At 30.1% G+C, this 14,823-nt stretch overlaps 1 protein-coding gene across 4 annotated transcripts in view; it reads right to left on the bottom strand.

Annotated features, from left to right (window-relative positions):
- Cwc22 (CWC22 spliceosome associated protein homolog) overlaps positions 1-14,823 on the bottom strand; it is a 54,632-nt gene that overhangs the window by 13,591 nt on the left and 26,218 nt on the right. For all 4 annotated transcript variants that reach the window (XM_071619017.1, XM_071619015.1, XM_071619016.1 and 1 more), the window contains exons 7-13: positions 13,737-13,905; positions 13,330-13,383; positions 10,941-11,076; positions 10,632-10,838; positions 10,478-10,540; positions 6,625-6,726; positions 5,308-5,389 (exon numbers count right to left, since the gene is read on the bottom strand). In XM_071619017.1, the coding sequence (XP_071475118.1) occupies positions 5,308-5,389; positions 6,625-6,726; positions 10,478-10,540; positions 10,632-10,838; positions 10,941-11,076; positions 13,330-13,383; positions 13,737-13,905 (813 nt within the window). The remainder of the gene's footprint in view (positions 1-5,307; positions 5,390-6,624; positions 6,727-10,477; positions 10,541-10,631; positions 10,839-10,940; positions 11,077-13,329; positions 13,384-13,736; positions 13,906-14,823) is intronic.

The following is a 14,823-nucleotide window of genomic DNA, read 5'->3' as shown; positions in this document are numbered from 1 at the left end:
GTAACTACAGTCAAAAACTTAGATAAAACAGTGGTTTCACTTAACAATGAGGACTAATACAAACTAAAGGCATAAAATGTTAACATTTTTCACAAGTATTTATAATCAGCTAAAGTTTCTAAGAAATATATTTTCATTCATCATTCACAAATACATACCTACATCAATAATAATAACTGAAGGTAGAAACATCTACAGGATACTATACTGATTTATATTTAGTCCATAATAAGCACATTAGAAGGATTTTGAGACAAACTGATTTAATCCTCTTGTTTCAAGAGAGAAAAACAAGACTTGGAGGTTTTTGCCAGACTTGCTCCTGGACACACACAGTCCTAGGAGTAAGACGGGAATACAGAAATACTTATGACAATTATTTTTTCTCACTCAATAAAGACGTCACAATTAACATTTAATTTGAAAAGCAATTCTTTGATATGTACATTCTGCAGTTGGGAAAAATCGTAATTAAGACAGGGGAAAATACAGATCCAGTTCCTCATGCTTACATTAAAATCCCAGCACAGAAGTGGAAATGATATTCTACCATAGTACAACCCCACCTAATTTTACCAGGTATTGTGAACGTTTTACATTTCTCTAACTTTGTTTCACAGTTTTTCATTTCTCCCTGATTTAAGTAAGGAAGAGATAAAAGATGGTCCAGGAGGCCAGCATGACAGCTAGTTCTCAGTCAACGTTTTTATAAGTTATCTTAGTTCACACCCAAACACAAGGCTTCCATATTTATACCTCCCCCCAAAAAGTATAAAAATAGTAAATAATCAGGCAACACTCAATAATACTTAGTATTGACAAACTTCAATAATACAGCCATACCATATTTGCAGGTAAATGAATGAAGTTAGAGAATAGCATGCAAAGCGAAGTAAGCCATTCCCAGAAAACCTAAGGCTGAATATTCTAATACATGGATGCTGATCCATAATGGGGTATTTGGGTGGGGGTGGGGAGAATGGAGGAACTTTGATTGGGCCAAGGCGAAGGAGTGAAGGGGAGAGGGCATGGGGGTAGGAAAGATAGTGAGATGAGACGAACTTCATTACCTTAGGTACATGTATGACTGCACATGTGACTTTATGGTGTACAACCAGAGAAATGAAAAATTGTGCTACATTTGTGAACAATGTATCAAAAAGCTTTCTGTTGTCATGTATAACTGATTAGAATGAATAAAACATTTTTTAAAAAGAATATTACAGAGCTACCAAGAAAAGAAGCATACTGGTTCATGTGCAAGTAAATAAAATTTTACACACACAATAATACAGCCATACCAAAACATTTTAAAAGATGTTATTATCTTCTAGCTCTTAAAACCAGAATGACTACTCAGAAAAAAATTGGAATTTCTGAAAAATGTCAAAGAAGTGATGAAAAAATTTTACTACTTTCCTCTTATCTAAAAGTATGCATGACAGTCCATTTTCTTTGTTCTTGTTTTATTTTTTTGTGATTAACTAAATTCCATATTTAATTAACATGTCTTCAGTTTTCACATTATGTCCTTTTTTTTTTTGCTCCAGGATCATATTTAGGATATCTCATTTAGTCATCATGTGTCCTTAGATTACTCCAGGTCATAACAATTTCACATATTTATTCACACATTTGTGAATGAATATAGATAAGACATGCTTCAGATGGTTTCCTAACTTTAAGAATGTGAACTTGGAGGATTTTTTTAAAAAATGTTTTTAGCTATAGGTGGACACAATACCTTCATTTTGTTTATTTAGTTTTTTTTTTTTTTTTTTTTTCCCTTTATGTGGTACTGATCAAACCCAGTACCCCATGCATGCAAGGAAAGTGCTCTACCACTGAACCACAATCCCAGCCTAATTTGGAGGATTTTTAACTATTATGGATTAAATCAGAAAATGTGTGATTATCTGAGAATATCAAAATACTTCAATAAATTTTTCACAGAATATTCCAACTAATCATGCCTAAAATATATATTTATACCAAAACAAAAAAGCCCATGGATAAGAGCCTTCGAACTTGACAAAGAATCTTTATTGATTCTATTTTTACTTGTCCTTTTAAGTTTGATGGAGTACAACTTATGAGTTCTAAAAATAATAATGATTATTTCAAGTTAACAAACTTAAATTTCATGGAATAAAAATTTAGTAACAAAAGTGTCCGTATAAGTCATTATACTTACATATTTTACTTAGTAAAAGTAATGAAAGTTTGCTAACTAGGAAAGAATGCAAATGAAATTTGAAAAATAAATAAAAATGATTGCATTCTTTCCTAGTTGAGAATTTGTAATATCCCTTAACTATAGAAACAAGGTTTCTTCTTGCTTCCCAATAATCTCCCCTTTAAATTGAGAATAGTATATTCATGTGCCTACCTCATAGACTTAGTGAAATAAACTGTGGTACAGAATAATATAACTTGTAGAGCAAGCCATGCCTGTAATATAATAAACAGTTTATGTGCTAATCATACATAGCCAAATATATATACCATATCTATCAGTTATAAGAATTAACTGCATTGTTATAGATGATATTAATTATGAAATGTTCTATAAAACTATGAGTGAACTTTGGCAATATCATTATCTTTCTATTTCTAAAGTCAAAAGATTTCTTCCTAAAATCATCCATATTGTTTATTTTATTGTTTCAAAACTGAATATGTATAAAGTGTTCTTATTTTATCAAAAAAGTACTTGATGATTCTTATACACAAGATTGTTTTGAAGTTGCACAATTATACTTATTAAATGAATTAAATTTGCATGGTATTTTAGTTCTCAGGTTGCTAAATAAAATGACTTCTAGGTTTAATACAGGTTAGTAGTGGTTGAGGAGAGGGTAAGGAAAAAAGAAGACAGAACTGAATTACTGCCTTGATATGATACAAGTTTTCAAGTTGTGTTTAAAAATGCTTATTGACTTTTCCATTTTAAGAAACTTTTAAATTGGCAGGGACATGGTAGGACTCCCTGTGATGCTACCTTACAACTTTAATAATGTCAAATCAGACTAGAACATCATTTAAAAGCAAGAATAGGAATACTTTATTTCAATAGGAAAGCAATTATGTAGTTTTAGGTCTTGTGTTAAGTAAAAAGGAATAATTTTAAGGAGTCATAACAATAAGAATATAAGAGTACTAGAGAGACCAGTCAACAAAAATTTAAGAACTGAAATCTCCACCACAGAGTTGTGAAAACTTAGTTTTATCATACAATTTCTAAAAGTAAATTGTGTGCATATAATGCCCTCAAAGTCATGTGCCTTGCTTGATGGTTATATTGTATTCTTGACTTCCAGCCTGGTAAGCTATAACCACAAGACTTTTAGAAAATTAAAAAACAATGGGGAAAAAGACATTAAAACAATCCAAACTAGAATCCAAACTCCTCTCAGGATAACTTCTGATAATAAGTTGCTGTATCATTTCTACTCTGCTTACCTATTTTTTAGTTAAGATACTGCAGTTCTATATAGTTTAAACTTTTCCTCACCTAAGACTATCAGACTATGCCTACATTTATAATAATTCATCATTAACCTGATTTTCAATGTGGCATAAATTGTACATTTAGACTATCTTTTTTTTTATTTGTATTTGGACAACAATACCTTTATTTTATTTATTTATTTTTATGTGGTGCTGAGGATAGAAACCAGGGTCTTGCATGTGCTAGATAAGCGCTCTACCGCTGAGCCCCAACCCCAACCCCTAGACTATTTATCTTAGATTGAGTTTCTTGTTTTTTTTGCACAGAAAAATTCCACATATACTTCTCTATCAACATTCATTTCTTTAGGAAATATAATAATGAGAAAGGGTCAAATGACCTGGACAGTCTACCCATCAATAATGTGTATGTCTATCTCACAAGTTATCAAGACTGAGTATCATTTTTTTTTTTTAAAGGAAGCCACTTCAGCTATTTTAATGACCAATAACAGCACTTTTTCCAATAACAGCACTTCTTTGTCTCCATATTTTATAACATTTTAATCATGTTTTATTATTTAATTTGATAATTCTCCTATCCAAGTTCTTTAAATACCTATGCATTAAAGTGTTTTTTTATTTTTTTCTAACCTTTGTCATATACTAAATTCAGCATTTAGGAACTGGCACTCCTAATAAATACTAACATAAGAGACTTACAACTAGGATCCGTACCACTATGAAGCAGACAGAAGCTGTCCTGTTTCCCAAAGCTTTAATTTTTCATTTCTTTATGTGATCCAGAGATCACAAAGTCTGAGGTCAACAACAACAAAAGATTTCTTTTAAATATTTATTCAAAGAGTTTACCTGTAACTCCTCAAAGTTAATGTAAAAAGCTACAAACAGTGAACCTGCTGCTCACATCTGATTACTATTAGATTTCTAAAGAACACACAAATGAAAGGTCAAACTATTATTGAGACTATTTACCTTTAACAAAAAATTTCTTCTCTTCTACTTTAGTTTATAGAAAAATGATACTTTATAGTTTTTCATGTAAAAGGCAAAGAATAGGTAAGGACAAACCAAAATAATTTCTAACCCATGTTCTGCTGTTTAATATTTGAAAATGAATCTAAAGCCAAAAAGTTTTCAGACAGACTGAAAACAGGATGACTCCTACTTATGAATCATTATTATTACATCATACTAAATGGAAATATACAAAACCTAGCAACAAAACAAAACTGAGAAAATATTCCTCCTACACTGTAAAATGTAAACACTGCCCACTAAATCAATAGGTTGATTTCACATACAACCTAACAGATGCACTAGCATTTAATATTCTTATTTATCTTCAAAACCAAACTCATAGTCTTCAAAGAAAATAAGTTTTGTTTTCATGACATCATTGTAGTTCTTCCTTAATATGACTTCAAAGGGTCCTCAAAACCTTCCCAAGTCTCAAATCCTATTTCCATTTATATTTATTTCTTTCTGCATAGCAAATCAGTATCCCAAAGTCATCAAAACAGAGCTTCTCTGCTTAGAACCAGAATTAGAAACCAAATTAGAGAAAACAAAACAATAACATTAAGTACCCATTACATAATTAAACCCTGTATTAGTTTTTAACAGAGTTGTTTTATAAATGTATTTAACTATAAGAGATGACATAGGATGGGTCCATAAACATGGATGCTGAGAATGCTGAAATGTTCTCTAGTTTTCTGTTATCAGATTCTAAACAATCCCTAATCTCTTTCACCACCACCACCACCAATACCACCAACAACAATATTTTAATAAATTAATTAAAAAGAATAACCTGAGCAATTATCCTCTTACCTTGACTGAATAGCAAGATATATTGTACGACGAAATGAGACTAGGTTAATTTCTGTTTTGTCATGGATAGTCACTTTCTGACCTGAAAGAAATTAAACATAACAATTACAAAATTAGAATAATAAATAAGAAATGAAAAGGTATCTTGATATAATATTTTTCAATACATCCACTTAGTCTCTTATACTTTAATAATAAAAATAATAATCCTTTCTACTGTGTAAATCTGTATTTACCTAATTAAAGGTAATAATACTTCAAGTCTTTTACATATCATTTTGTTAGCTTGTAGTCCAGAATCAATCGAGGAAAACTATTTTTATTTCTGAGTCACCTGTTCATTTAGATATTAGGGAAGATTGCATTCATGCTGCTATTATTTATAACTATAAATAATATTTTGATAATTTGGAAAAACTATAACTTACAGGCAAATATTAATTTTAATAAAATGCTTTGCAATCCTGACAGGCTGGATGGATCCACTATAAATATGTGCATTTGTCAAAATTGTCTGCTGTTTAATACATGAAAATTGGCCTTATGCATATTTGTTGTTATCTGGACAGTCTTTCATATAAAACAAAGAAACTTTTAAAGTATAATATAGTACACGGATAGTTAGATTATTTAAAGAGAATGCTGGAAAAATTAAATCTATTTTTGTAAAATATGTTATTGAAATAATTATACTGCAAGACAGAACTAAACTATATTATAATCCCTAAAAGAAAAAGATACTTTTAATAGTTTCAAATAAGTAATGCCTGTAAATAATGTCTGGTTTACATATATGTTCTAATAAATATTAACAGATTTAACCATAGTAAAGTTCCCACTTATTTTTCTATGAAATGATGTAATCAAAGGCGAATAGGAAGAACATCATGCCTGCTTCTGTACAAATACAGCTTTTGGTCTCCCCACTCTATTTTGCCAAAATGAATAGCAAATATCTAGTCATTCACATCTGTCACATTCTTGCCAGGGTTACATAAATTACATACACTCCACATGAATATACCTTTTCTCTAGTTTCTAATATTATCAAAGACATAAAATGCAAAATTAAAATTATGCTGATGTTAAAAACATGAATTTCCTTTTAGAGCATGATTTCTCAATCTTAGCAATGCTGGCATTTGAGGCTGTATTAATACTTTCTAGTGGAGGGCAGCCTTGTGACATAACTTATTTAACAGTATTCCTAGTCTTCACCTACTAGAGGCAGTAGCATCATTGTTATGTAGTATTATATTAGAATTAATTTAATTTTAGAGTATTCAACACTATTATTTAAATATGTTACAGCTTTACCTTCTTCATCTTCTTCTCCTTCCTCCTCTTCTTCCTCCTCCTCTTCGCTACTTTCAGCATCTTGGTCTGTGTTTGAATCACTATCTCCTTCATCAAGAATTTCTATAAGACCAAATAAGTTTAAGAAAAAAATTAATTAACAAGTAATATAAATATATCTCATTCTGAGACAATAATTCTAAGTTCATAGAAACCCATAGTGTTGTACCAGTTTACCGGCCAACAAAGATGATCCAAACCTGTGTCACTGTCCAAATGGTCAGAAAGCATTATGAGTGATTTGACTACAGAGTGCTACATGAATTATTCTTCTGTTATATTAAAAAGTGGCCACAAATCAAGGAAGAGATGAAAAGAACAAAGAAAAAATACATGAAGGTTTCCAAATGAGCAGGAACCCTGAAAAATTTAGGAATGGAAGCTAGCATATGGAAGTTAAAGAATCTCATCACCAGCAAAAGGACAGTCTTTTTATGAAAAAATGAAGGCTTGACATAGAAAACAAGGTTTTAAGGTAACAATGTACTTGGGGGAAAAAAAGGGAGAAAAAATAATTGTATAATTTCCTGCTCACTTTTAATAAATAAGATCTTTATTAAAATGTATACTTATTAAACTGAATGTTACAATCAAAGATTTTTTTATGTATAAAACTAAAACTGAAGTTTTAAGGCCTTTAAGAAAATTAGTAAGACAATCATTTTATTGCATTTGTAACTTCTTATGATACAGCTCATATTTAATATTAAATGAAAATGACTTAAGAGACTAAAATCAATGTTAATAATAAACAAATGACAAAAACTAAAATTTATATTTTGCCTAACAGTGCTATTAGTAGCCTAATCAAGATTTTACAAACCTAGACAATATTTCACATTTCTATTAAAATCAGTGAGCTTTTTAATACAATTTTGGAGCCAATTCATTTTTAGGAAAATTCTATCTCTTTTTTATTTAACTAAGCAATATAAATCAGAAACTACATATTTAATGTTAGCAGAGAACTCCATACTATGAAGAATAAATCACTTTACAAAAATGTGACGGGGTCATTCAGTCCTTATCTAAGTCTTAAGAATATTTCTAACAAATATGACTTCAAGAAATAAACTAAACTGTCTAGTTATTTATGCAACACAGCTCAGGCAGACTTTAAAAAGAAGAAACTATTTAATATTCAATAGTATGAAGACAGGCACTCCTGCTGTTTTCCCAAATGCTGTAAAACCTAAAACACAAATGCACCTGGGTCACTCTAAGGTGCTAATTACTAAAGCTGTGCTCACTTCCTGCTGTGGTCATTTTTTTTTATGCCAGCTCTAGAACATTTTACAGAAGAATGAAGGTCAAATGAATTTTCTAATAGTTGACATCATCCTCTTCTCATTTCTCTACTTCAGAATTTACTTACTGAAATCACATAGGCAATGGCAATTGGATTTCATTAAATGAATAAAGCAGTGGTTTCAAAGAATAGTCTATAAATCTTTAGAGATCTGCTGAGACCTTTCAGGTGGTCTGTGAGGTCAAAATTTTTCTCATAATAATACCAAGACATTACCTCTATTTTCACCATGCTGATACATGCAAAGATGATTCATAAGTACTGGGTTTAACACTGCTGTAAGCTAAGAGCAAATCAAGGCACCAAACTGTACCAACAATCAATGCATTCTTTAGGGCCATACTTGCAGTAGAAAAAAAAAGTCTGTTTCACTTAAAAACTGTTGTTGACAAACAAGTAAAACATTAATTTTATTAAATCTCAGTCCTTGAGGATATGTCTTTATCATTCTCTGAGCAACAAAATATGAAGTTTATATATGGAACACTTCCGTTAAATCCAGATGCACAGTGGTGATGGTGATCTCAAGAATAAGAAACAGTGTGACTGCTTGAGTTGCAACATGAATTGCTACTTTCCTTTTTCCAGTTTTTCTTGAAAGAAATGGCCAACAATCTATAGTTGTTAGGTATTTGGCCATCAATTTCATAAATATAAACAAAATTACACTGTTTCTTCAAGGAAAACAACTAACAATATCTGCCACCATGATAAAATTCAGAATTTCAAGAGAAAATTTTATTTTTGAAAAACTATATCTATCCCTCTGAGCCTGTTCACTTCCCAATAACTGGACTTTTCTGCTGAGATAGACAATAAATTAACAAGTGTGATTTCTTGATATTATATTAATTAATGTTAATTTGATTTTGATAATTTTAATCTGTTAACATTTAGAAGATGCTCATAACTCAGTAAATCAGTATCATTTTCCAAATGACCAATGCAACAAGTTGCAAAATCATTTCTGGCTTAGAGACCTAGCTTACTGACATACCATACCAATGGATTGTAATGTAACAGAAAATTCATTGATACTATTTTAGATTCCTATTAGGCTAGACACTAAATTTGGCAAAACACACTGAATTACTTTTATAAAATACTTATTTTAATAAAAATATCTAGTTTTACTATTATTTTGAAAAGAATATTCTTTTGTGTTTTCAGGTTTAATTTCTAATATAATAAATAATGATAAATATAACACACATAAACAGAAGCTCTTTAGAGTCAATGATATTTTTCAAGACTGCTAAGGGATCTTGAGATCAAAGAATTTGAGAACTGCTGCAATAAATGAAAAAAACTACCTTTCCAGGTATTGGCCAACTGCCTAGACCCTAACAAAATAGAGAATTTCCAAGTTTAAAAAACAAAGAAATCATACCAGGTTAAAACAGTTACAGAAAACAAACAAACAAATAAACATACATTTGGCACCTCTACTGCAGGAAAAGAAGTTAAAAAAAAATGAAGGCTAAATGGGTTTATCAAGTTCTCCATGTTTAGAAACTAATAAGAGAAAACAGGAATCTGGCCAGTGGCAGTGAAAAGCTCTCCAAAAATTAACATCTAAGCAAAGACCTGATTACTGTATCAGGTTTTTAGGATATGCATAGAATAGAAGGCTGTTTATACTTTTACCTTCCACTCTAAGCAGGACTATAGCACAAGAATACAGGCAAAGATAGAGTTCCAAGTCTCTGCTTTCTTAAGAGCTTCCCTGAGAATGTTCTTCTCAAGTAAAACTCACAACTGAAGGGAAATGAACTCATAAAACTATTATATAAGTAGGCCTGGATATTAGTTTTAGGAAAATAATAATAGTAATATAGCTTATATATATTATATATATTCATTGTCTGAATACTTCTTCTGGGGCCACACAATGCACACAAAAGCATTTCATTAATCGTTCCACAAGTGAGTAAGATTCATGCTTACATCAAACAAGTAACTTGTTTCAAATCATGTGGCCAGTAATGTCAAAGAAAAAAAAAAATGCAAAATCTGTTCAGATTTAATGCTTACAATATACTAATGATGTACAAATAACAATAATTATGAACTTATTAGGTAACAATCTCAGACTAATTTTATCAGGACATCAACCTGCTCTGAGGATGAAATAAAGTATAGCAGTTATAATAATGCATACCAATTAACTGAATATCAAACTGGGGGGCACAGACTATAATTGGCAAAGAGATTAAATAAAGGCCACTGGTAATTTATGAATATTTCTTAAAAGGGGTGAGACTTAAGGATTGAATACCTTATAAAGAGTGTAAGAAGAGACAATAAGATAAATGCTTCAGAATTAAGCAATATGTTAACCAAATACTACAACGAAAAAGCAGTGAAGAGAACTGCTTCATAAGAGCACAGATCTCACAGGATGAAGATCAGTGATCTATAAATATTCCTTTCTACCAAAATTATATAACTACCTAAGTTGCTTCTACTTATCCAAAATAAATTATTTTATAAAATTTTACATACCCTTCTTAATAGCTTTGTACTTGTCTTCATTCTCCATAAAATTAGGATCCATTTTGAAAACATCTTAAAAAAAGAAATTAAAAGTTAAATGTTTATTTTCTATATTTGTATTTTTTGGATGCCTCACTTCCCATTCCCCAAACCCCAGACTTACTAAGAACATCTTCTGGATTATAGTCATCCTCCAAAGGAAGCATATGGGTGAACTGATCATCTTCTTCAACCAAGTCAAGTCCTTCCAGGATAATAGGGTGATCCTTGAATCCATCCTTCCGTACAGCAAACATCACTTCAATCATATACTGAACTCTTTTATCAATTTCAGATTCATGCAGAATGTTTCGAAGGCGTTCAAAGATAGCTTAAGTTACACAGGAAAAAAAAAAAAAAGAACAAAATAAGCAATAAATAGTATAATTCTAAAAAAAATACAAGTATATACAAACCAAGAATACACACTTACCATTGATACCTCTTGGTGACACTTGTGTTAATTTGAGGCCACATTCTTTGAGAAAACCAATGGCTACTTCAACACTATCATCTGTTGGTCTTTCCAGGAGCAAAGTAAGCATCTCTAAGCATAAAACCTCATGTGCCTTAAAGAGAATGCAGAGATATAGGAGAAAAAAAAAAACACTTTTACATATATTAGCCTACTATTAAAAATAATTTTTAAAAACCAGGATATGTTTCAACAATAATTATATTAAACATATGATGATACAATTTTTTTTTTTATCATTTTCATTATTTACCTCTTAGGAATTTATAGATGATTGTTCCAAAATCTTAAATCAAATACAACTAAGTTAACGTTAGCAAATATTCTTTTTACACATTCAGTACAAGAAATGCCATAGATAATCTCAAAACTCTAAGTGAAAAAACATGTACTAATTTTTAATGAAATAATCTTTTCATAATCACTATAAGAAATAGGATTTTTGTTATAATACCTTTCTCTAGGATCATACTCTTTATATTAAATTTTAATTCATTCTATAAATAATTGTTAAATAGTAAATAGTTCCCTAGTTACATGGATACTAATTTTACCACAAAATTAAATTAATGATTTCTGGTACACAATAAACTATAGTATTTACATGGGCCATGTTCAAAAATTAATATTTGTAAATAATGGCAGGGAGAGTATAAAAATCTACTGAATAGTTTGCTATGAAAAAAATTAACTAGAAACACTGTTTGAAATGCCATCCATATGCGACATATAAGACATATAAGACATGTTTTTTGAGATGGGGAAGGAATGAGACAAAGTCTCAAGTCAGATATCCTTTTCACATTGTGTACAACATCAAAAATACATCCTACTTTGTGGGGGAAGGGAAGAAGGAGGGTCAAACAGTGTTACATCAATGACAAGAATAGCTGGGAAGATGCAAAATATTTAATGTTCTAAGTATTTTACATTTTATGGCAATGCAAAAAATTTCCAAAGTATAATACACATTCAAAACCAGAAGCATATCTCTGCAGTTACAGATATACAAAATTAAGTTTCCATGGTCTTCAGTAGCAAGTTATTAATGCAATAATATAACAAGCAATTAGGTTAACATCTAAAAGATTTCAAAGAACGGAAAGACTTTCAGGTACGTAAGAAATAATTTAGAGAAATAAAATTAACTGTGGGCACTATTCACAATATCCAATGTAGGAAATCGTATAGGTAACCATCAACAAATGAATGGATCAAGAAAATATGACAGACATACAAAATGGAATACTATTCAGCCATTAAGAAGAATGAAATCCTGTCATTTGTAAGAAAATGTGGATGGAAATGGAGAACAGCATGTTAAATAAAATAAGACAGAAATAGGAAGACAAATATTGCATATTTTCTCTTACATGTGGAAACTGGAAGAAAAAAAAAATCCGAAAGTAGAAGAGGGACTATTAGGGAACAGGAATGGGAAATGGAAGAGGGTAGAAGAAGGGGGATAGAAATGATGTGAAACCCATTAATTTCTACAATCAATGTGTCAACAATTATAATAGAAGTTTTTAAATAAAAATAAATTAAAAAGGAAAAAGTGGGACTTCAAAATTCTTCCTCTTATACACAGTAAAAATATAATATAGATCTAAAGAAAACCTTTGAGTATGAACAAGAACAATTTTACCATTTTACAGGTTAAATAGAAGCTAAATTGAAGCTATCAAGTAGCAGATGAAAATAAAATGAACAATAAAACTGAACAAAAAATACTATGAATTGCATTTAAACAGATTAAAATTATTTGATCTACTATATTTTATAAATATCTGTTTATTTACAGGGACTACAGATTTTTAAGAATATATTTATTAGGTTCCAATGGATAGTACAGAGAGAAGAGAATAAAATGATTTGCATTTCAAAACATTAAAATTATTAAATCTCCTATATTTTATAAACTGATTAAAAATACATGGTTACATATATGTAGTTGCTGCAGGTTATCAAGTTTTGTGTAGAATGTCAGATATTTATTAGGTTTTCATGAACACCAGAACAAAGAAAGGAGAGGAGGAGATACCAACTTCATTGTTTTAGAAAATGATAATTCTTTGAAATAACAGCAGTTGTGTGTGTGTGTGTGTGTGTGTGTGTGTGTGTGTATAGTATTAAGTGAGATCAATTTGACAAAGTAATTAAAAGTATTGATTCATCTTTATTAAAAAATATTAAATACATTTATTTGCAGTTTGGAAATTAAAATATCATCCAAGGTATTTAATCTCAAGGACTACAATCAAAACAAAATCAGATGTATTACCTGGTATTAAGACCATGGTTTAATGCCACTAAACATGACCAAGTTTTGAAGATAATTACTTACCACATTTTGGTTAATAAGATGTGCCACGAATTTTGAAGCAGTCAGACAAAGTTGCTGAAAAGTGAAAGTAGACACAAAGTTAATCTATAAAAAACAATTTTCATTTATCTATAAAATCTGTAGTCTGTGAAGACACTCTTAAGATATTTAACACACAAGGATAATTTTTATGTGAAAGTAATATATGTGAAACACTGCCATTACTAGCAAGTTACAAGTCAGGAGTTATAGCCATCGTTTTTGTGTCTCATAATTAGTGGTCAGAAACATTTAATAGAACCAAAAGAGTTCTCATGAAATACGGTCTTTAAAAAGCACTCCTACGTAGAAATCAGCATTGTTTATTTTTGACCCTGGTTTATTAGACTCTCTATGTGACAGTCTATTTACAAGCCATCCATACATACCTTATCATTTCTTCTATAGCCTTTTCGAAAATTAAGAATTAACCTCTTGAGGATTAATTCTCCAATTTGTGGAAATTTTGAGTTGATTATTGCCACCAATGCTGCATAAACATGGGTGAAGATTGGAGAAGCACTCTGGGCTTGCAAAACAGATCTGGACAGGAGTCCTCTGTTTAAAAAATAATAAAAATGAGTAATGAAAAAAATCAATTAATTAGGAAACAAATACTTAACATTCAGTAATATTATTCCTTTGTAAATCATCCTAAAAGCTCAATCAGGACTATTTTCTCACCACTTTACCTAGAAAATGAGTATGTCTTATTAATAAATATAAATGCCTTTGAAAAAACAGATGAATTTGTACTTTTGTAAAACAGAGAGATTTTATTGCAACTTCTCTCAAAACTCCTTTCTAAACGTAATTCCTCTTTTCCTGAATTTGTTACATATAAAAAATCATCAACTTGAGAATTTTAAAGTTCAAAAAAAATAATTTAACATTTTTAAAAACGTGATTAAAAAATGACCTGTGTAAAAGTACAAAGTTGATGTATATAAAGTTTCCAACATGGGTCCATATTTATGCAAAGTAATATTGTGATTAAAAACAAATTTGAGTTGTTTACAATTTTAAGTCTAATTTATTGGAGTAAAAATGAAGATTTGGAATACTGCTATCAAAGTAAAAGACACAATAAAAGCACTGCAAGATTAATTTGAAAACAATGACAGTACAATAAAAACTCACTGAAATGAAACTCCCTGAAATTGTCATGGTATTATGTGCATCTGAGGAGGAACAGAAAAGATGCAAAGTGGGCTAACTGAAGTTATTTTTGGTACTATAAAGACAAATAATTATGGGATTGCCAAAGGCTAGGGGAAAAAATGTCTTACTTGTTTATATACTTGTTTATATATATGCAGGTTTATATATCAGAACTGAATCATTAGGACAGAAAATAAAAGAACCCAGCTTATAATCTAGAAAGACCTTAAGCAATCCATGTAACTTCTTTAAGTCTACTTATTTTCTAAGATGGGAAGAGCTCCACCAAAATCTGTTAGAATAAACTTAGTATAA

This window comes from Marmota flaviventris, chromosome 11 (assembly GCF_047511675.1).
Source record: "Marmota flaviventris isolate mMarFla1 chromosome 11, mMarFla1.hap1, whole genome shotgun sequence".
NCBI classification, from domain to species: Eukaryota; Metazoa; Chordata; class Mammalia; order Rodentia; family Sciuridae; genus Marmota; species Marmota flaviventris.
The sequence above is the reverse complement of the archived record's forward strand: the minus strand, read 5'-3'. Positions and strand labels throughout refer to the sequence as shown.